At 43.9% G+C, this 19,595-nt stretch overlaps 1 protein-coding gene across 4 annotated transcripts; it reads left to right on the top strand.

Moving 5' to 3' along the window:
- Positions 1–3,102: 3,102 nt before the first annotated feature.
- LOC124474961 (prolactin receptor-like) lies at positions 3,103–18,430 on the top strand. Of its 4 annotated transcripts, XM_047031438.1 has the most exons (10): positions 3,103–3,226; positions 4,077–4,183; positions 12,727–12,833; positions 14,391–14,526; positions 14,822–14,991; positions 15,485–15,663; positions 15,878–16,031; positions 16,349–16,436; positions 16,916–16,985; positions 17,631–18,430. In XM_047031438.1, exons 3-10 carry the CDS (start codon positions 12,746–12,748, stop codon positions 18,351–18,353), a joined length of 1,608 nt encoding a protein of 535 aa, XP_046887394.1. In that variant the 5' UTR covers positions 3,103–3,226; positions 4,077–4,183; positions 12,727–12,745; the 3' UTR covers positions 18,354–18,430. The 4 variants fall into 4 exon arrangements, with proteins under 4 accessions (XP_046887394.1, XP_046887395.1, XP_046887392.1 ...); XM_047031439.1 differs by lacking the exon at positions 4,077–4,183; XM_047031436.1 differs by having other exon boundaries at positions 3,103–4,183.
- Positions 18,431–19,595: the final 1,165 nt, after the last annotated feature.

Raw genomic sequence — 19,595 nt, 5'->3', positions numbered from 1 at the left:
AACGCAGAGAGGAATTCCGAATTTAGGGGCACATGTAGGCGACACAATTCAGAATCAATCATACATGTGCATATGTAGCACTGTAGCACTGTAGCACAGTGGAGGCTGGTCATTAGATGTAGATCGTGTGTAGCAGTGGCGGCTGGTCAATAGCTGTAGATCCTACATGTGTAAGTGAATTTCTCACCTAATTTGCAGGGTTGGGAGTTGTGCATCTTGACGTTGGTTGGTGCACAGATGTGCATGAGGTGACGAGGCTGGCTTGCTCTGAAATTGCCACTAGGCGGCGTTGTGTCTGTTCACAGCCAAAAATAACTCCTTAACATGGTCTGAATTACATAGGAACATAACTTGACTACTGTTTCCCCATTGGGTGTACCTGTTTTATAGCACTTTTGACTAGGTTTGAATCATCACTTTATTTGGGTGGCTAGTGTGTTTGCTGATGTTTGTGCTTGTGGAGGATGAAGGAGGAAGAGGAGGAAGAGGGAGAAGAGGAAGAGGAGGAAGAGGAAGGGGAGGAAGAGGAGGAGGAAGACGAGGAGGAAGTGGAGGAGGAGGAAGAGGGGGAAGGCTGGACCCAAAGAGGAGGAAGAGGAAGAGGAGGAGGAGGAAGGGGAAGAGGAGGAAGAGGAAGAGGAGGAGGAAGGGGAGGAAGAGGAGGAGGAAGTGGAGGAGGTAGAAGAGGAGGAGGAAGTGGAGGAGGAGGAAAAGGAGGAAGAGTAAGAGGAGGAAGAGGAGGAGGAAGGGGAGGAAGAGGAGGAGGAAGTGGAGGAGGTGGAAGAGGAGGAGGAAGTGGAGGAGGAGGAAGTGGAGGAGGAGGAAGAGGAGGAAGGCTGTACCCATTCTGTCAGCTCATATCTGTCACTTCAAACTCAGCCTTGTTCAATGTAAATTAATTATCAACCCACATGCTTCCTGCCCCTTTCAGATATTTATGGTTATCAACATTAACCAGCATAACCGCCTGTGTGTCTAGCATCAGGATTACCCTGTGTCACACGGGCAGACAACACGTCTAGTGCGCCCTGATGAAGTGCAGGTTTCACTAAGTGTCTAGCCTGGAAATCAGGAAGCTGATTCATGGAATTTGAACCTTCCTATTGATTTAGGTGAAACTGTAGAGATGGAGTTGAAATATGAATATACTCATGCCCCCAGTCAGTCCAGAATGTGTCAGCATTAGTCTCCCACATGCAAGCATCTGCAATAGTGTATAGTTTAATATCTTCTACCTAATATCTCCTAATAGATTCAGACGGGTACTACATTTGTGCTACTTGGTAAAGATGAATGTTGATTGGTTGATTGGGATGCAGCTCAGACCAATGGTACCCAGAGCCCTGTCCTTGCTGGATAACACAGATTAATAAAATGGTTATGACTATCCTTCATGTGCAGCCATGTTGGGTCCAGGCATGAACCCACTTTCAAACTATTTTTATGAGATTGGACAACATCAATATGTTATTGTAAAGACAAAGCAGAGAACAGACATGTTCAACTTGACGGCAACACTTGACATCAAGGTTATATTTACCAACCCTAACCCTATTTACCATATAAGTATGCCCAGCAGATACATGGTTGTTCATCTAATCTTCACGTAAAGTGTTGCCACCTACAGTAAACTGGTTGCTAATCCTCTCCTATTTCAATCAATGTTATGCATGATTTTGTATGCGTTATGTAAGACACTGTGAACAACCAAGCACAGACTGACTGACAGACTGAAAATAACTTTGAAATAACTGTTCCTTGAAAACAACAATAAAATTAAACCAATAGTTGCAAACAGGAAAACATATGTACCCAGATGAGGGATTTAATCAGAACCATGGGGATGGAATTTAGCTCAAAGACTTTCCAGGAATTTTCATTTTGATCTGGGAAAGGAGATCAGATGTAATCTGTTTCCCCACAATGACATCACACCCTGCTTCTTTCATTAAGGACAAGGTTGTTGGTTGTGTGCAACCCTGGTCTAACGAAGTGCACTAATTTAGGATCATAAGAAGCAAGTGACCCTAAATGGTTCACAGTTTATTTAGTATTATTTTATTCTGCTAGTAACCCTTTAACAAAAAAGTGTTTCTCTTTTCTTTTTTTAGTTTACAAAAAGAAAGGAAGACAATCAGTAATCTGGTCCTCAGACGAGTGAGACTGAGTCACTGGAAGCTTTTGTGTGTCTCGTTAGTTAACCTTCGTACCCTGTAAGTCTTATCAACAACAACAGTTGGAGTAGGGTTGGATACACAGGGTTGGATGCACAGGGTTGGATGAACAGGGCCCTTGAGGCATCTCCAGGTCAAGGTTTGTTTGTGATTTTCTGTAGGTTTGACTAATAGACTATGCACGCTCATTCATGTGGCTGACGTCAATGGTTGGGCCTGACTGTGCGCTGAGGTAGCTTCAGGTAGATATGAACATGGGAACTTTTCACTCACATTGTCTGTGGGATGGGATATTTAATAAATTGAATCCTGTAGTATTTATAACTTTACACAGTCTGTGTAATTTATGGCTCTGCCATAGGCATAAGAATATATTCATTTTTTATCCAAAATAACATAGGCTACAAAAGGAATTTAAACCTACAACTTCTTGATCTGTAGTCAAGTGCTCTACCACTGAGCTATACCCATCCCCATGTTCTACCACTGAGCTATACCCATCCCCATGTTCTACCACTGAGCTATACCCATCCCCATGCTCTACCACTGAGCAACACCCCTCCCCATGCTCTACCACTGAGCTACACCCATCCCCATGTTCTACCACTGAGCTATGCCCATCCCCATGTTCTACCACTGAGCTATACCCATCCCCATGCTCTACCACTGAGCTATGCCCATCCCCATGTTCTACCACTGAGCTATACCCATCCCCATGCTCTACCACTGAGTTATACCCATCCCCATGCTCTACCACTGAGCTATACCCATCCCCATAACCTTGATGTCACAGAGGGTCATATCCCTACCATTAAATATGTACAGTTAAACACGTTGCTTTATATGGTGCAGTGGGTGGAGCTAAACGGTCTTAGGTTCAGACTACAAAGTCCTGTGGGTGTGCTTGAGCTCCAGATCATCAGCACTACCTAGCAGGGGGACGAGTCTTCCTTCAGTGGGAGAACGGATATCGACTGACTATTAGACAGACAGAGAGACCAGACCGGAAGAGACTGAAGGTTACTGTGAAATCCAGAAGATCAGAGAACATGGTGAATGAAAGGCATCTTTTCAAAAGGGACATCGTTCTATAGTTATTGACGGACATCATTTGAAAGCGCTGATAAAGTGCACGTTTACGATGACTGAAAATTAGTTGATTGTATAATCAAAACAAAACAACAACGAAAGAATAACAAGCCCACGCAACACACGCTCGTGCCTGCTGTATGTATGGGGAACTCGCGGAGCCTCGTAATCGCACTAGACTACCTCGCATGTAACCTGACGTCATTTAAAGCACACGGTATCCTCCAGTTGCCATATGCCAGGTAGTTATGTTTAAACACAAGGTCTGCGCCGAGGCATGTTTGCCAAAGAAAGTTTAATCTATAGGCTATATGTGTCCTAAAGATAACCGACATAACGGCCTGCAATATATGTCGTAAAACGCAGGAACGCGTGTTTATTGAGCTATGAAAATGTGAACCCGAGAAAGCTTCGAATTCCCTGAAAATTGAGTAGAGCATTCATAGCAATCTGATCGCCTCGAGCTCATGCGCTTAGTCTAATGACGCCACCGCAGGTGGAGCGAAGCAAATCACCTTCCTCTGGATACACAGCCTATGGAGCGCTCAGTGTAGCAGTCAGGCGGTTTGCCTTCCTCTGGATACACAGCCTATGGAGCGCTCAGTGTAGCAGTCAGGCGGTTTGCCTTCCTCTGGATACACAGCCTATGGAGCGCTCAGTGTAGCAGTCAGGCGGTTTGCCAAAGCCGTGTGGTCGTAATATTTAACGTTATATCTGACCTTTAAACACTTGTTTTGTGAAATAGCGCATGTTCAAACATGAGCCTGCGTAAACCCAGAAGAGTGATGTGAACTGTTGTACCGTCTGTTTGAGATTTGTACAAGCAACAACATTTGGAAAAATACCTGGGAAAGATCATAGAGGCAACAGGCGGTGTTGCGAAGACTTTGATCAGGAGGTACCGACCATATATTGTTAAGGTAAGGTCAGTGACGTTTGCATCTTGTAGGCTATACCACGTAAAATAAAGGCATTTTATTCTGACGAAAGCCTTTTATTCTGACGGCACTGCCCAGTGGCGATTTTAGATCCCTTTTAGGGGTGCTCAAGCCCTAAATATAATCTCAGCACCCCTAAAAATAAGAATAACACAAAATAAACATTATTTTTGTTTATTATCATATGATGCTGTTAGTTCATGAAGAAAGGGACATCCTTCGTTTTTTTTATTCATTCAATATTTTACATGATAATAAATAAATGTATTAATTGTTATCCAGTGAAATTAGGGATTTATTAGCAAGGGGGTTTAACACTTTTGCAAGGCACTGTATTCATGTCACATTCTCATTGGGGGCTGAGCCCCCCTAAAGGTCTGGTCTTAGAATTGCCCCTGCCACTGCCACACAACTAATTTGTGACCCTATAGTTTTATCGTGTAACCTATCGTGTATCGTGCAGTGTACTAAAAATTGCTAAAAGCGGATATAAGTTGCTTAGAATGTACAAGTTCACTTTGTACAGTTTGCTCTACGAGGAACTATCATGTCTTGGCTTTTGGTCTTGATTAAAAGCTTGTGCTAATTGTCTGTTGTGGAGCTGAGCCACATCCCTGCCCCTTGATAAGAGTTATCAGAGGATCGGCCTGGCTCTGTAACTGTAGGCTGCTCAAAACTATGGCTATGAAGAAACAGGACTTCTACAAACTCTATGTACATATTTTCTTTACCTTTTCAGACAACTTCATAACAATGTAATGTCATAATAAATAATAATTTATATTATTATTAATAATGAATGTGTTCATTTAGCAGATAGGCTGCTTTTATTCAAAGCAATGTACAAAGGGGGATTTGAGCTTACGACCTCTTGAGCTGCAGTCTCTAACCACTGAGCTTTCCTCATTTCGCTCTCTCATTAAAATAATGTATAGTGTATACACGAGGAAGAGAACCACTTTGAAAATGTGCTTTTCGTATCAAGGTTGGTACCATGGACCATGCAAGCCGTGGCAGTATATTTGATCAATGTTGTTAAAGGTCTGTTGTGCACTTATTCCTGCTAGGCCCAATACGGTCCTGTGTCCAGTGAGTGGGGTCTACATGGAACATTTGTTGACTTGTTGAAACGAGTTTATGTATCACAGACTCAGCAGATGAAAATCATAGTTCTGTAAATGTGAGGATTATGTAACACATATATGGTTATATATGACATAACCCTACTTGTTATTTTTTTGTCTGGTTGTTTTTGGACTTAAAATAGAAATAAATTTAAGCTTATCTGGCTGATGTTCATGTTTCACATATAAGGTTTTGTGTTTTGTGTTTGTCATTCTCCTTTAAGTAGTCTACAAACAGTTACTGATCTCCTCATTAAACAAGTCTTATCAGCCTTGGCCATGTGCTCTGATGTGTGTCTAATGTGTGTGTGTGTGTGCGTGTGTGCGTGTGTGTGTGCGTGTGTGTGCGTGTGTGTGTGCGTGTGTGTGCGTGGGGTCTGTTTCCATAAAGATGTATTGAATGTTATGTATGAGGTAATCGGCGTGTGTGTGTGTGACCCGGATGGGCACATGCATATGTTGAGCTGGCAGTTGGCACATCTAGGTCTGCGCAGTGAGCTGTGAAATCCTCTCGCTGCATATTGATTTTCTGTCTCTCTACGTCTTATCCGTTTGATTTGATAAACCCAGTCCACCCAACCTCAGGAACCATTATTTAGTTTAGTTGTAATGTGCTATATGGTATGTTGTCATAGGAACAGGGTGAAGGAGTCCATTCCTGATTAGTCTGTTGAGTCAGCCAGGGCTGCGTTTCCCGAAAGCGTCGTAAACCGCTAATCGTAGAATCCATCGTACGACGAATCTTAGTTTCAGGGGCCGTTTCCAAAGATACGACATAACATTAACTCAAAAACACATTACATTAACTCAAAACGAAAGGGTTTTTGAGTTAATGTAATGTCGTTTCCCATTTGGGGGAGCATGTCTTTGTATTGGGGGAAGGTGATCAAGTCATCCTATTTGGGGAGAGTTGACTTGTATTTGGGGGGAGTGTTTTCATTTGGGGGATGTAGGCTACTCGGCGGAGATGGGGGTGTGGTTTGCACTTCAGGGCCACCGTAATCGTTCCTACAATCCATTGTTATCGGGAAACGCAGCCCTGGCCTATGACCAGATAATAAAGATACTGAGAATACAAGTTAGAAGAATTCTTTGCTGGCAGAGCAGATGATATGACGTGGTACTGGGGGGCATTTTAAAGCACAGCTAACTGTACGTAATCAAGGCTACCATGACTGTAACATCTCTACCTGGAGAAGATTTGCGTCTGTGGTCTACTTAAGCCTGGGAAGTATTTCTAATCCACAAAAATCAGACCAGCTTGCTATGCTGGGAGTTGCATGACATGGAAGTAGGCCCCAAAAAAGAAAACAATTGCAGAAAAACTAAACAAAAAAAGAAAGTTCCATTTAGTAATTTGTCAGATCTGGTACAATGTCATTGAAATATGTATTGTGCAAATCTTATCTGACTTTCTCATCTTTCCTGGGGTGAGAGACTCCTGTGTGGAGATGGGTCTTCCTGAAGCGAGCTGCCACACGGAGGAGAATCAGAACTCTATTGCTGCAGTTTAGATTAGTTTGGTCTAGTGTTAATTTAGTGAACAATTTCAGTGGCAAAAAATTGTCCTGAAATACCCTTTATCACTATGCCTAAGCCTAATGTTGATGGACTGACACAACAAAACACAATTCTTACACCTTAATCCCTGCACTACACTTTTGCTTTGATCCAAAGCCACACAAGTAGGGCACATACAAAGTACAGTAGAAGATCAAGGATCAGAAGTGCACAGTTCTATCAGTGTTTCAGTGGTCAGTAAAAAAAAGTTATGTTAGTTTTGTATTAAATCTCCAGTGGCGGTTTTGCATTGTGGGCCAGTGAGACCATCTCCTAATTCAGGATGAGGCTGACCCTGATGTTGCCGGGTCACAGACTTCAGGCTGAGGCTGACCCTGATGTTGGCGGGTCACAGACTTCATGCTGAGGCTGACCCTGATGTTGGCGGGTCACAGACTTCAGGCTGAGGCTGACCCTGATGTTGGCGGGTCACAGACTTCATGCTGAGGCTGACCCTGATGTTGGCGGGTCACAGACTTCAGGCTGAGGCTGACCCTGATGTTGGCGGGTCACAGACTTCATGCTGAGGCTGACCCTGATGTTGGCGGGTCACAGACTTCAGGAAGTCATCACAGGAGGCATCTGCACGTGCCTTCCTGGAGTCAGAGCTTATTCCCGCATATGGGTTTCTTCTAGCTTGCCTACAAGGCACAGTTTGCCAGGGTGTGTTGCAATCCCTATCCTAAACAAGCACCCGCTATACAGACCTAAAGGGCACTCTCAGATGCAGATGGATGAGAAAAGCACTTTAATCTGAAAGGAAAAGCCTCATTTTGCATGTTATGATTGAAAACCTATTGTGATTGAGGTCATGCTGTAGCACTCTATTGCTAACACAACACTGAACGTTGGAATTATTTACAATGTTGCAGTTGAGATATGAAGCTGTAATTAGTGCTTAAATTATCAGCACAATCATGCAATATTATAGTTGATGTAATGTTATCGTTGTGAGTGTGTTGTAAACATAAACAGTTAGGGTGAGGTAATTTAAACACTGAAATACTGTTCTCCACTGGTCCTGAGTTATCTGCTGTTCATACCGTATACACTCATACCGTATACACTCATACCGTATACATTCATACCGTATACACTCATACCGTATACACTCATAGCATATACACTCATACCGTATACACTCATACCGTATACACTCATACCGTATACATTCCTGGTTAGTGGATTGGGATGAAAGCGTCTGCTATGTGAATAATTGGAAATTTAATTAACTGTAATGATCAAATATTAGATCTCATGTTTGTGCTGTTTAAATACTTTGGCAAAAATGAATATATTCCGTGAAATCAAGGAAGTTCTGTAGGAGATAAATAATTCAACGTGAATATTCTCAGTAGATATGTAGACTGAAGAATTTGTACCCAAGAAATGCACCCTGAGATCTGTTAGCAGTACTAAAAATAACAAAAATCCACTGTCATCCAAATCACTCATCACTAATTCTGGTCACAATGGCTCTAGCTAAACAGAACTCATAAACAGTGATGTACGCGTTCAACTAGGAACACCAGTCTAGATGAATTAAAATGATACAAAACCTAACATGAACAGGAGACATCCAGTGTTGTATTTTTTTCCATCTTATTTTATCCCAATGTATCTGTTTAGTGCAGCTAATCAGTAAAGATCTAATCAAAGTAGCCGTGTGTTCAGCCCTCATGCTGAGGCAGGGGGCAAGCTGATGGGATCCTAAACATGTGATTCAGAAAACAGAAGCTCTTTGTTTCTTTAGTGTGTTTCTCTGTGGTAGCTGCTAACTGGTGGCGTGTGGTGCCATGTGAGAGCCCTGGTCTGGGGGGTTCCTGGCCTTGCTGATCGACTTGAATTGCATTAAATTGAAAGGATATTGGTATGTTGGAGTGTACTGTTCACACAACAACTGACAGGAAACCGGGTTGAAAAGCAACATTAAAAACTCATTGGGAATGGCGTTCCAGTCAGAGGCAATGTCCTTGAACAAAGAATTGGAAATATATTCTGAATAATTAACTTGAATTAAGTAGGACGTCAGGGACCACACTGCACCTGGAGTAAGTTCATGAAATAGAAACGTTACTGTGGATCTTAGGAAATAAGGTGAGCTGGGTAGAGGGGCTGGGCCATATTCACGCATGGCTGCAGGATTGCTTGACTCTGCCATAACACAGCGGGTTCAAGGGAGGCACAACAACATGGGCCCCTGCTGAGACTCCCTGACCCTCTGACCGGTGATGCTGCTGTTGACCATGTGCTGTTAGACCATGGAGTTTTACATACGTGTCTGCCTGTTTTCTTTGTATTTTTTGTGTTAATACAGTAGTTAAAAAATAAAAATTAAACATGTATTATTTTTCCATCCTTACATTTCTGGCCTGTTCAGACTCAGTGCCTGCAATGATCTGAGGCTTCTTTTAGAATGACAGTTTAAAAGCTGTGGAGCAACTGCCTTTCATTCTATTTCACCAGTTGTCTCTTTATGGATCCATGACTGGTCTGGTTTAGACCGGTCTGGTTAAAGCTGGTCTGGTTCAGACGGGTCTGGTCCGGACTGGTCCATGACTTGGCCTTGATGTACACAAAAAATTGTTCAATCAGGAGAGCCCCTGAAAGCAGAGCTGGGAGAGAGCACAGCATGTTCGTCTTGAAACATCCATGCCTCTCGTGAAGCCGTAGTCATAGGATACCATCTCCCCGCCTAGTCTGTGCTGCTGTGATACGCAGCCAGAGAACACAATGGACTTGTCTTATCAGTTCAAAGAGAAGACAGGCGTATTGACAGTGTCTTTCTGTACAGGGTTTATAGTATTAGAGGAAATGATCAAGGTTCCTACTGATGTGCAGGGGTCAGCTGTGTCCTGATGGAGACAGAAACACCCTTACCCCTGTCTCAGCAAGCAGCCAAGCATGTTCTCGTACTTGTGAGATCATGTATGCTTCACAAAAGAAAGAAAGATCTTGTCATCACGGGACAATGACATACAGTAGGATAGTGGGCCATGTAGTGGGCCATGCAGTTAATGTGCTTTTATCTCCTAATTACATTTTTAAAAACAATCAAAATTATTATTTTATTTCCAGAATTAAATGCTTTTCGGTATAAGCCTTGATGCACGTATACAGTATCGCCACCATAAGATTGGGTTTGCTCCAAGAATTCATAGAGATTTTAGGGTACATTACAGGGGTCCTGTACAAATTATAATGTAGGATATATGTAAGTAGATTAAAATGACGTAGATCAGCACAGTGGCAATCATGCTTTATTTAGATTTGGATTAGATATAAAACAGTATTGCAGTTTTCACCACTGGAAATTCCCATGGTTTTGCGATTCTTTAGATAAGGCTAATCATCCAATTAGTCTAATTCCACCATCGACCAAGATATTGTAAATTTAAAAAACATTTTTTTTAAATCTGAGTGGTTGAAACGTTTCACTGTTGGAATTGTCAACAGCAAGCTGAACATGATCAGGCTGGTCTGGTTTTGGTCCTGCTGCAGCTTGTGGCTGTTGCTGCAGCCTGACCTTTTCAGGTAGGAAGACAACACTCAGAGGAAAGGAGAGAAAAGAGAGACTGTGAGTTAACGACAGTTGGAGAGAGCTGTACAGAGATACAGGAAGAAAAGGCAGAGCAAAAACACAGCTTCATCTATCCAGATCTCAGCGCTGGAGGGTGGAGCAGAGCTGGAGGGTGGGGCAGAGCTGGAGGGTGGGGCAGAGCTGGAGGGTGGGGGAGGGCTGGAGGGTGGGGCAGAGTATGCTTGGGGACAGAGCATGCAGTCGTTGAGAGGATTAAAGAGGGAGGGGGAAGGGAGGTTTTGCTGAGTCAAGCTATCTTCCACTGTCGTCTGCAACTCAGATTATGATGTGATCTTAATATATCATTACAATGATCATACCCCGTGAGTTGTATGATCCATACATTTTCTTGTTGAATCAGAAACAGCAACAAAGGTTCATTAGTTCTGTCAGTGTAAAGCATTTGTGTTTGCTATTTCCAACTCTAATCCAAATTTATGATAAAATAACTTCCCTGTGAATTTGCCTCATTCCTTCTGACCGGGAACGGTCTGATGCGTCTCCAGCAGATTTGGGTTAGGGTTAGGTTCTAACATCTAACCCTAACCCTGGGCTCTAACCCTAACCCTGGGCTCTAACCCTAACCCTAGGCTCTAACCCTAACCCTGGGCTCTAACCCTAACCCTAGGCTCTAACCCTAACCCTGGGCTCTAACCCTAACCTGGCCACCTTTGTTGTCTTTGCCTGTGAGCTTGTTCAGTTTTTTTCTGGAGGGTACTAGATGTGGTCATGCAAGTTGTATAGTACCTCTTCAGATGTAATAGGCTCTCATCTAAATCTCCTGTCTCCAGATGGATGGAGGAGATTATCCCGCCAGCGAGTCCTGCTGGGGGAGGAGCGGGTATAACCGTACTTTAAAATCTCTTGTCTTACTTGCTGTTCTTTTTAAGCGGTTAAGCTCCCCAGAGAATTTAGCTACCAAATTTTTCCTTGGAAAAACCTCAATTTCAGATCTGACAATAAGGCTGTATTTGTATTTCATTATTATAATTTGTTCATTTTTTTTCTTCAAAGGGAATGACAAACAAAATGTGAGATTTGTTGAGATTGCAGCTGTCCCCTTCCCAAGTCCTACAATAACCTCTTAGTGTCATGAAATAATCATGTCAAACTCAAGCTACGTTTAGCTGATTTCCAATGAACGGGAGACTTTTCTGAAACATTCCCACCACTGCCTTCCCTCCATAAAATGAGTACAAAAAGGTTTGATTTCATGACCACTTTGGGAATGGAACTTAGACATCATGGAATTAGAAATTAAGATTAAGTTAAATCTTAAGCTTCACAAAGCCTGAACCGGTATAATGAGTGGCAGGAAGTGGACATGAAGGGCAATATAAAGCACATCATAGGGTCACAGGTTAGAATCACCATCTGTAAACTGCTATGGATTAAAGCACATGCTAAATAAATACATAAATACTTAGGAGGATTGAGGTGATTTAAATTTCCCTTCTTTGGAAGTTTTTTCCCAAACTATAACCTAACACATCAAATGTTGTTTTGTCTATTAACCTGGACCTTGAATCATTGGATTTCTGAAGCAATGTTACTGTTCTAACAGTCGTATCCTTCAGGTCACTCAGTATTGTTTGGGACCACGTCACATTTCCACGGTCTATTTAACTGTATCCTCACTGAATACATGTAGAATATGGAGGTTGTGAATTTATGTCACAATCACACCTTAATGTTACACGAATACAACCCTGGCATCATGTGACGGGATGTTGCGGCCTCTGTGATTGGCCAAGAGGCTCTTATGACGCATCAATGTGATTGTGCCTAACCCTATGTCGAGGAGAGGAAGGGGGAGGGATGGGGGGAGGAAGAAGAGGGGGGGAAGAGGGAGGAGGAGGGGAGGATGTGAGGAGGGAGGGAGGAAGAGGAGGGGGGAGTAGGAAGGGAGGGGAGGAGGACAGTCCTGTGATATGTCTTAAGACTGCCCTAACCCTACATGTGGCGTCACACTATATTGCACTCCCCCCCCCCCCCCCCCCCCCACACACACACACACACACACACACACACAAAACGCACACACACACACACACACACACACATAAAACATAAAACATAAAACATCCTTCCAGCTATCACTACCCCCTGGTCTTTTGTCATCCTGTTGTTTGAAAGGATTGTCTTGCATTGCAGGTATTAAGCCTTCAGCATACACACTTGTCTGCACAGACTCAGTTTGTCCATGGAGTCGTGTGTTTTGATCAAGTATCTTACCGTGGTGTGTGTGTGTGTGTGTTCAGAGGCAGGAGAAGCATCAGGATGCTGTGGATATTGATCTTCCTGCTGCCCAGAATAGGGCTGAGTGTCATGACCCAGACACTATCACACCAGGACGAGCGCAAAGATGGTGAGTCACTGTGTTTGTGTGTGTGTATGTGTAGGACAAAAATGCAATGCTTTAGATTGTTTTGTTGTTGTGAGCTGCGTTTGTGAGAAAGGGGTTTCTGAGAAGTGAACTGGCTCAGTGTGTCTTTATGAAACTGCTGGGCCGACTCTCCTAGACGTGTCTGCTCCATAGTGGATAGACATGTCTAACGTTTTAAGGTATTCTGGGTAATGTCAGCCCCCTCCTGAGGCTTCTGCCTCGTGAAGAGCTGTCACATGACAGAGGACGCAAACGTAATGTCACCCAGATAGTGTTGTGGTTTTAAATGAGACAAAAAATAAACATGGTGTGATCAATTGAAGGTTCTAGCCACTAGTGATGGGTGAGGTTGGACTGGGTTTAGGAAAATATCCTTTTTTCCTTTGAGGATTATGTAAAAGACAGTATTTCTGAGTATCATCGGAACTTTGATTAGAACCATGTTATGTAACGTGGGTCCGATTCCAGCGGCAGCTGTAGCTCAGTGGAAGCACATGTGAAGCTAGTCAGCCTAACCCTAACCCTCAGCACAGCTGGATGTTAGTGGGATTTTATCCTGTCCTGGTAAAAACGTTTTTGCTGAATCACTGATCAATAATTTCCTCTTGCATAAGTACATATGGATCATTATTCCATTATGCTATTTTGCTGGACAGCCACTCTACCGACAGACATGCACCGCCCCAGCAGAGAGGACTGGAGCTCACAGGGTTTAGTACCCCCTGAAACAAGCATCCTAAAGTGGTCTAGAGGGCAGTGCTGCGTGTCTGGGACATCATTTGAATTGATTCTTGTATCGTCCTAAAGGGATAAAGAGAGTGGGGTTCAGGTCATGTGATTCAGCTGGCCCAATCTGGCTTTTCTATCTCCATATCTCCACAATGTAACAAATTGACTTTTATCACAAAATCCACATTTGTTTTTATGTACAGAATGTCAATTACATCCACTGACAAATTGTGTTACATTAACTTTCTGGCAACAAGAGTCCAAGTATTGCAATGCAGCCTGTTAGTGGTATATACTGTACCTGATGCATGCGTCTAAAATCCCTTTAAACTCTCGAATGCGTTCATATGTGGGGATGGCAGTTACTGGTCTAATAAAACTCTAATAAAGGGTTAGGGTTAGGCCGTATCTTTAAATCGACAATCTTACCAGCTGTCAAGCTATCTTTTCAGGAGAAAGTATTTGCAGAAGTATTCCTGGAAAACATTCCTTTGATTTTGGATTTGGGCCAAGTGCAAAGTTGAGTCACAAGGCTCTTTGTTGTTATAAACAGATTATTGTGATCTCGTGTTGTGCCTAATTAGGCTGCTTACTCGGGTATCGTGTCTTGTGTGGTACATCTGAGTTTCATAGAATTTTGTCTCAAAATCTCAGTTTGTTAAACTTTTGTGCACAAATCATGATTCCCTAACACGACTCTGTTTTCATGCAGCGCTATGAATGAAGTTAATATTATTAGTATCACTGGTAATAGTATTATTATCAGTAGTTTCTTAAAGATGCCACAGCTGACTTAAGTTTGGTGTGCAGGTGACGTCTCTCCTGCCACCAGACCCCACATCTACCGCTGCCGCTCTCCCAACATGGAGGAGTTCACCTGCTGGTGGCACCCCCTCCACCAGCCCCCAGAGAGCCACGTGGACTATACACTCACCTACAGCCTGGAGTAGGGACTGTCTTCTATATCCATGTGCTATCCTCCTCCTCTTCATCCTTTCACCCCATTCTGTTCCCTCCCTCCTCATTTACCACCTGCAGGGACTGGTTTAATTAACCCTAGGTACCTGTGGCTCAGACTGAGAGGGAGACAGAGAGAGAGAGCAGGATTGTAACCCAAGCTGCTTTGTTAGGTGCTTGGCACATACAGTCTCACCTGCTATATGTGCTCTGGAAGTCACCTGCTCAGTGAGCTACAGAGACGACCTCCTAATGCGTCCGCTTCTCCAACCCTCTGTCTGCAGAAAGGCATCCAAGCAGGAGTGCCCGGACTACGAGTCTGCAGGCCCCAACAGCTGCCACTTTGACAAGAGACACACGTCGGTCTGGAAGATGTACTGCATGGAGGTGACAGCTGTGACGTCGCAGGGAAACCACACATCCCAGCAGAAGTGTGTGGACGTGCAGGAGATAGGTAGGACCACCACCAATACAGATCCAAGAATAATCTGATCTGCAACAAGAGTGCAGATTGGCTGAATGGAAGGGATGACTTTGACTGTGTTTTATGTCTGTGTATGATGACCACTTGGGGACCTTAAACCTTCCTTAACCAGAATAAAAGGCCTTATCTTGGGGGTATTTAGTGTTTTTATCTTGGAACCCATAAGAACAGAACTATAAAAGTGTTTCTCCTCTAAGTTTGCTGTCAGCTTTGGATTTTATAGAATCATTCTTGCGAATGTTTTTGTTGCTGTAAGGAATATTATTTTCCGCTTTAAAATGAGTAGACTTGGCCTGGTGGCATTTGATCAAAATGTCACTTTGTTGCTCTGGCTCAGGGATCCTTTCTGACATTTTTAAATTCAGGATGTGGTTTTATTTTTAGGAAAGAATAGGCTGGGAATCAAGGAGTTTAAAATACATGATTGTGACACTAATGTCTTTACCTTTATGTTTACGTCCAGTGGAGCTCGAGGCACCAGTCAACCTGACCTACACCTTATTGAATGGCAGCAAGGATGATGATGGTCGCACGGTCAAGGTGTCCTGGGTCTACCCTGTCCCAGACCACATCCAGTTCGGCTGGATCTCGCTGGACTTTGAGCTGCAGTACAGACACATATCTGAACCCACCAACTGGAAGGTACAGTGGGACATTTTTGAGACCTCTGTACAGACACAACATGTCAGACTGAATAGAAAGTTCAACACCCTGGTCCCCAAGCAGAGTCACTATACATTCACTTCCAGGAACTTTTGTTATTGTTGTATTACAATATTCAGAGGAAAACTAAAATAACGATCTGATAAAAACATTGTTGTAAAGAACAACGCATAAGTAATTGTGGTGTTTCTAGGTTAAAGGTTTGCTGCAAGAGTTTTCTCTGGATCTACTGGACCTGCCTGCAGGAGAATACCTGGTCCAGGTACGCTGCCGCCCACGCAGACACGGGCTCTGGAGCAGGTGGAGCTCCGCCCTCCCGCTCACCATACCTGGGAGGTCTGCTTCAGGTTGGCAACTCTGCAATCCCTTTCCATTTCAGCGTGGCTAGAATAGAAACTAGCAGTTTTTTGACAATTGTTTACTTCTCTAACTGCATTCTCTCATCTGAAACGTTTGTGAGTCTTATCTCGGCTGCTCAACAGACAGTGCTGGCCTCCCCTCATCCAGTATTGATAAACCTCATAGGGCAGTATCCCTTACATAACAGCCTGAAATGTTATATTAATATTACAATTTTAGGAATTGTGAAGGTTTGTGAGTTTGTGGTCCCATAGTTTGGTTATATTGATTTCTGTGTGTACTAAGTGTTTGTATGGCCTTGCAGATAGACTGCTGGCTCTTCTGTTGGTGACGGGAGTTGGAGTCATGGCGCTGCTGGTCATCGGCTGTGGAGTGCTCCCTCACAGCAGGAGGTACTGTAGAGTGACCCCTCACAGCAGGAGGTACTGTAGAGTGACCCCTCACAGCAGGAGGTACTGTAGAGTGCTTCATCACAGCAGGAGGTACTGTAGAGTAACCCCTCACAGTAGGAGGTACTGTAGAGTGACCCCTCACAGTAGGAGGTACTGTAGAGTGCTCCCTCACAGCAGGAGATACTGTAGAGTGCTCCCTCACAGCAGGAGGTACTGTAGAGTGCTTCCTCACAGCAGGAGGTACTGTAGAGTGCTCCCTCCCAGTAGGAGGTACTGTAGAGTGCTCCCTCCCAGTAGGAGGTACTGTAGAGTGCTCCCTCCCAGTAGGAGGTACTGTAGAGTGCTCCCTCCCAGTAGGAGGTACTGTAGAGTGCTCCCACATGGCAGACACACCCAAAACCAACATGCATTGTTGTTGAAAAGTGTTTGTAATTTTTCTATAATTATGATCATGTATGAACCTTGTTTTTTCCACGTAGGATCAAAGCCTTCCTTCTCCCTCCCATCCCAAGACCCAGGATCAGTGGGATAGACCCTCTGCTTGTGAAGGTGAGACACGTCCCTTTAGCCTCATTAGATCCCACATTAAGATCAAACTAATTGTTTCCACTCTTCTTTTGGTATTATAATGGGCACTTTTTGCAGTGTGTTCCTGTTATCATAGTCTAATGCTGCCCCGGAGGATAACCTTTACGGTACTGACCCTAAGCTGTTTTGTTTGGCAAATGGACAAATGGTTTTACCTTCCTCATGCTGGTCCACTACACAGCAATACCTATACTAAAACAGTGTAGGCACCAAGGGATATCTATGTAATTGAATGGTATTAAGTATTAGCAGTCTGGGTTATTACTAAGTGTAAGAAAGCACAGTATGCGTATGCTGGGTGTGAGGGGTTCAGTAGATGTTGTAAAGGAGCAGTTGAGTCACCAAAACAAGGTCTGCTAAAGTTATCCTCCAGTTTACATGCCCACAAGCTACAGTCCATTCTCCACTGTAGCTTTCATCCCACATGTTATAGTTCTATAGAGATTTGTCAAAATTAACTTTTGTCCCATTAAACAAGCAATTGACCTGTCACAAGGATGGCTCATGCAGGGAAAAAGCAACTCCAAAATACCATCACCCATGTTATGTCATAAATGCATAACACATATATACAAAATATACTCAGATGTGTGTCTCTTCCGGCAGAAGGGCAGCATGGAGGAGATCAACCGACACTTCCTGTCGCTGCACGGTTTCCATGGCTACAAGCCCGCCAGCTATAGCGACGAGTTCTGGGACATGGTCAGCTCAGACGGTAACCAAACTCTCCATGGTAACCCCGGTAACCAAACTCTCCACGGTAACCCCGGCTTCAAGGGGGTCGAGAGGAGGCTGAATACGGCCGCTTCCGGTGACCCGACACCCACAGCTACCCAGACCAAGCCCCCCGTCACCCCAAACCCAAACCCTTACATCCAGGGACCTCTCCAGGGCCCCTTCCCCTACTGCCAGTCCACAACGTGGGTCTCCCAGCCCCTGGACTCAGCCCCCGCAGAGCTACTCTCCTTCCCTGGATCAGATTACAGCCTCATGGCGACCCCAGCCCGGGCCTCCACCTTCGAGGCAGCCTCGTCCACCTCCCAGGATTTCTATACCTGTGTGAACGGACTGAGCCCTGCTGGGGAGGTGCAGCTGGTGCCATGCCTGGCCACCTCTTCCAAACGATGCCCCTACGTGCAACTGAAGGGGCAACTGAAGGGGCATCTGGCTGAGGAACGAGCAGAAAAGAGCCACCAGTTAGCCGACTACCTGGCAAGGAAGGTTGAGATGGTGACACATGGCCGAGTGGGGATGAAGGAGGGCGGAGCTGCAGAGAACAGCCAAGCAGTCGTGCCTTTGCTGCCAGATGCAACCACTGACACGGTGTAAACACACACTACGAACACACACTCACCTACAAACACACACACTATGAACACACACTCACCTACAAACACACACACTATGAACACACACTCACCTACAAACACACACACTATGAACACACACTCACCTACAAACACACACTATGAACACACACTCACCTACAAACACACACACCATGAACACACACTCACCTACACGCACACACTATGAACACACATTGAAGCATGCACACTCCAAAGACTCGCAAGACTTTTGACCCCAGATGCACTTTACACACACACACACACACACACACACACACACACACAGACAGACAGTACATGACTATCTTAGTTTGTGATTATAATAAAGTTCTGGCAATGCAGGGTCAGTTGTGACACTACTGTGACACAAGTTCTCTAATTGGTAAGGATATTCCTCTCGTCTGCCAGATAAACGTGACGTTGGACTCAGATGTCACTTCAGGTTTTTGCTTACACAGCCTGGCTTTTTCCGAACACTTATAATAATAAGTAGTATTAATATTATTACTAATATTGGTGTAATTTTCAATGCAGTCAAAAGTCAAGCAGGTTTTGTGTTGGACTAATGGTGGATTTGATCTGGCGGGCCCAACTGCAATGAATTTGAAAGAAGCAATTTGATAAAAGATAATACGTTCAAGCTCTTTGATTTAGTACAATATTGTCAATACGATCCAACAAAATCACATACTTTATTTTTACCCGATGTAAATTGTTTTAAAACTATTTTCACTCTGAAAGCTTTAAAAGGGTCATGCAGCTGTCCCACAGAGGCAAGCTTGTCTCTCCCTTTGTCTCCATGGGAAGTTTAGGTGTTGTTAGATAGCTATGGGAATCTACTTTCCTTCACCATCAGAACTATTTGTGTAATTTATTTTCTCCAGTGGCATGGTTCTTTTTATGCTGTAATGTGCTGCTGTCAGAGTTTGTGCCTGTTTGTGCCTTGACCTGATCTGGAACATGGATGCTGATGCAATCTCTCTAACTGTACATGTGCATACTCTGACACACACTATAGACACCTCCTGACGGGGCTGTGTGGGCATCTCCAGGGGGTTTAGAGATCTTTAAGGAACTCGGTAAAGGAACATTCCTTGAAATGTCTTTACATGTATGCGTTTTGAGATTTAGAGGACTGTAAGAATTTATTGATTGAACATTGACACAATCAAAACAGTCACATGAATCAAAAATAAAATGTCACAGACCACACTTCATGTTG

The sequence above is a fragment of the Hypomesus transpacificus genome, chromosome 12 (assembly GCF_021917145.1).
Source record: "Hypomesus transpacificus isolate Combined female chromosome 12, fHypTra1, whole genome shotgun sequence".
Classification (NCBI taxonomy): domain Eukaryota; kingdom Metazoa; phylum Chordata; class Actinopteri; order Osmeriformes; family Osmeridae; genus Hypomesus; species Hypomesus transpacificus.
Note: the sequence above shows the minus strand (reverse complement) of the source record. Positions and strands in the feature narration are given on the sequence as shown.

What these genes read in the sequence shown, in the direction of transcription:
- LOC124474961 (XM_047031439.1), top strand. Translation starts at nt 12,746, where the DNA reads ATGCTGTGGATATTGATCTTCCTGCTGCCCAGAATAGGGCTGAGTGTC. An exon ending in TGTGGACGTGCAGGAGATAG is followed by an intron (nt 14,992 to 15,484) that starts GTAGGACCACCA and finishes GTTTACGTCCAG; the next exon opens with TGGAGCTCGAGGCACCAGTC. An exon ending in ACCTGGGAGGTCTGCTTCAG is followed by an intron (nt 16,032 to 16,348) that starts GTTGGCAACTCT and finishes ATGGCCTTGCAG; the next exon opens with ATAGACTGCTGGCTCTTCTG.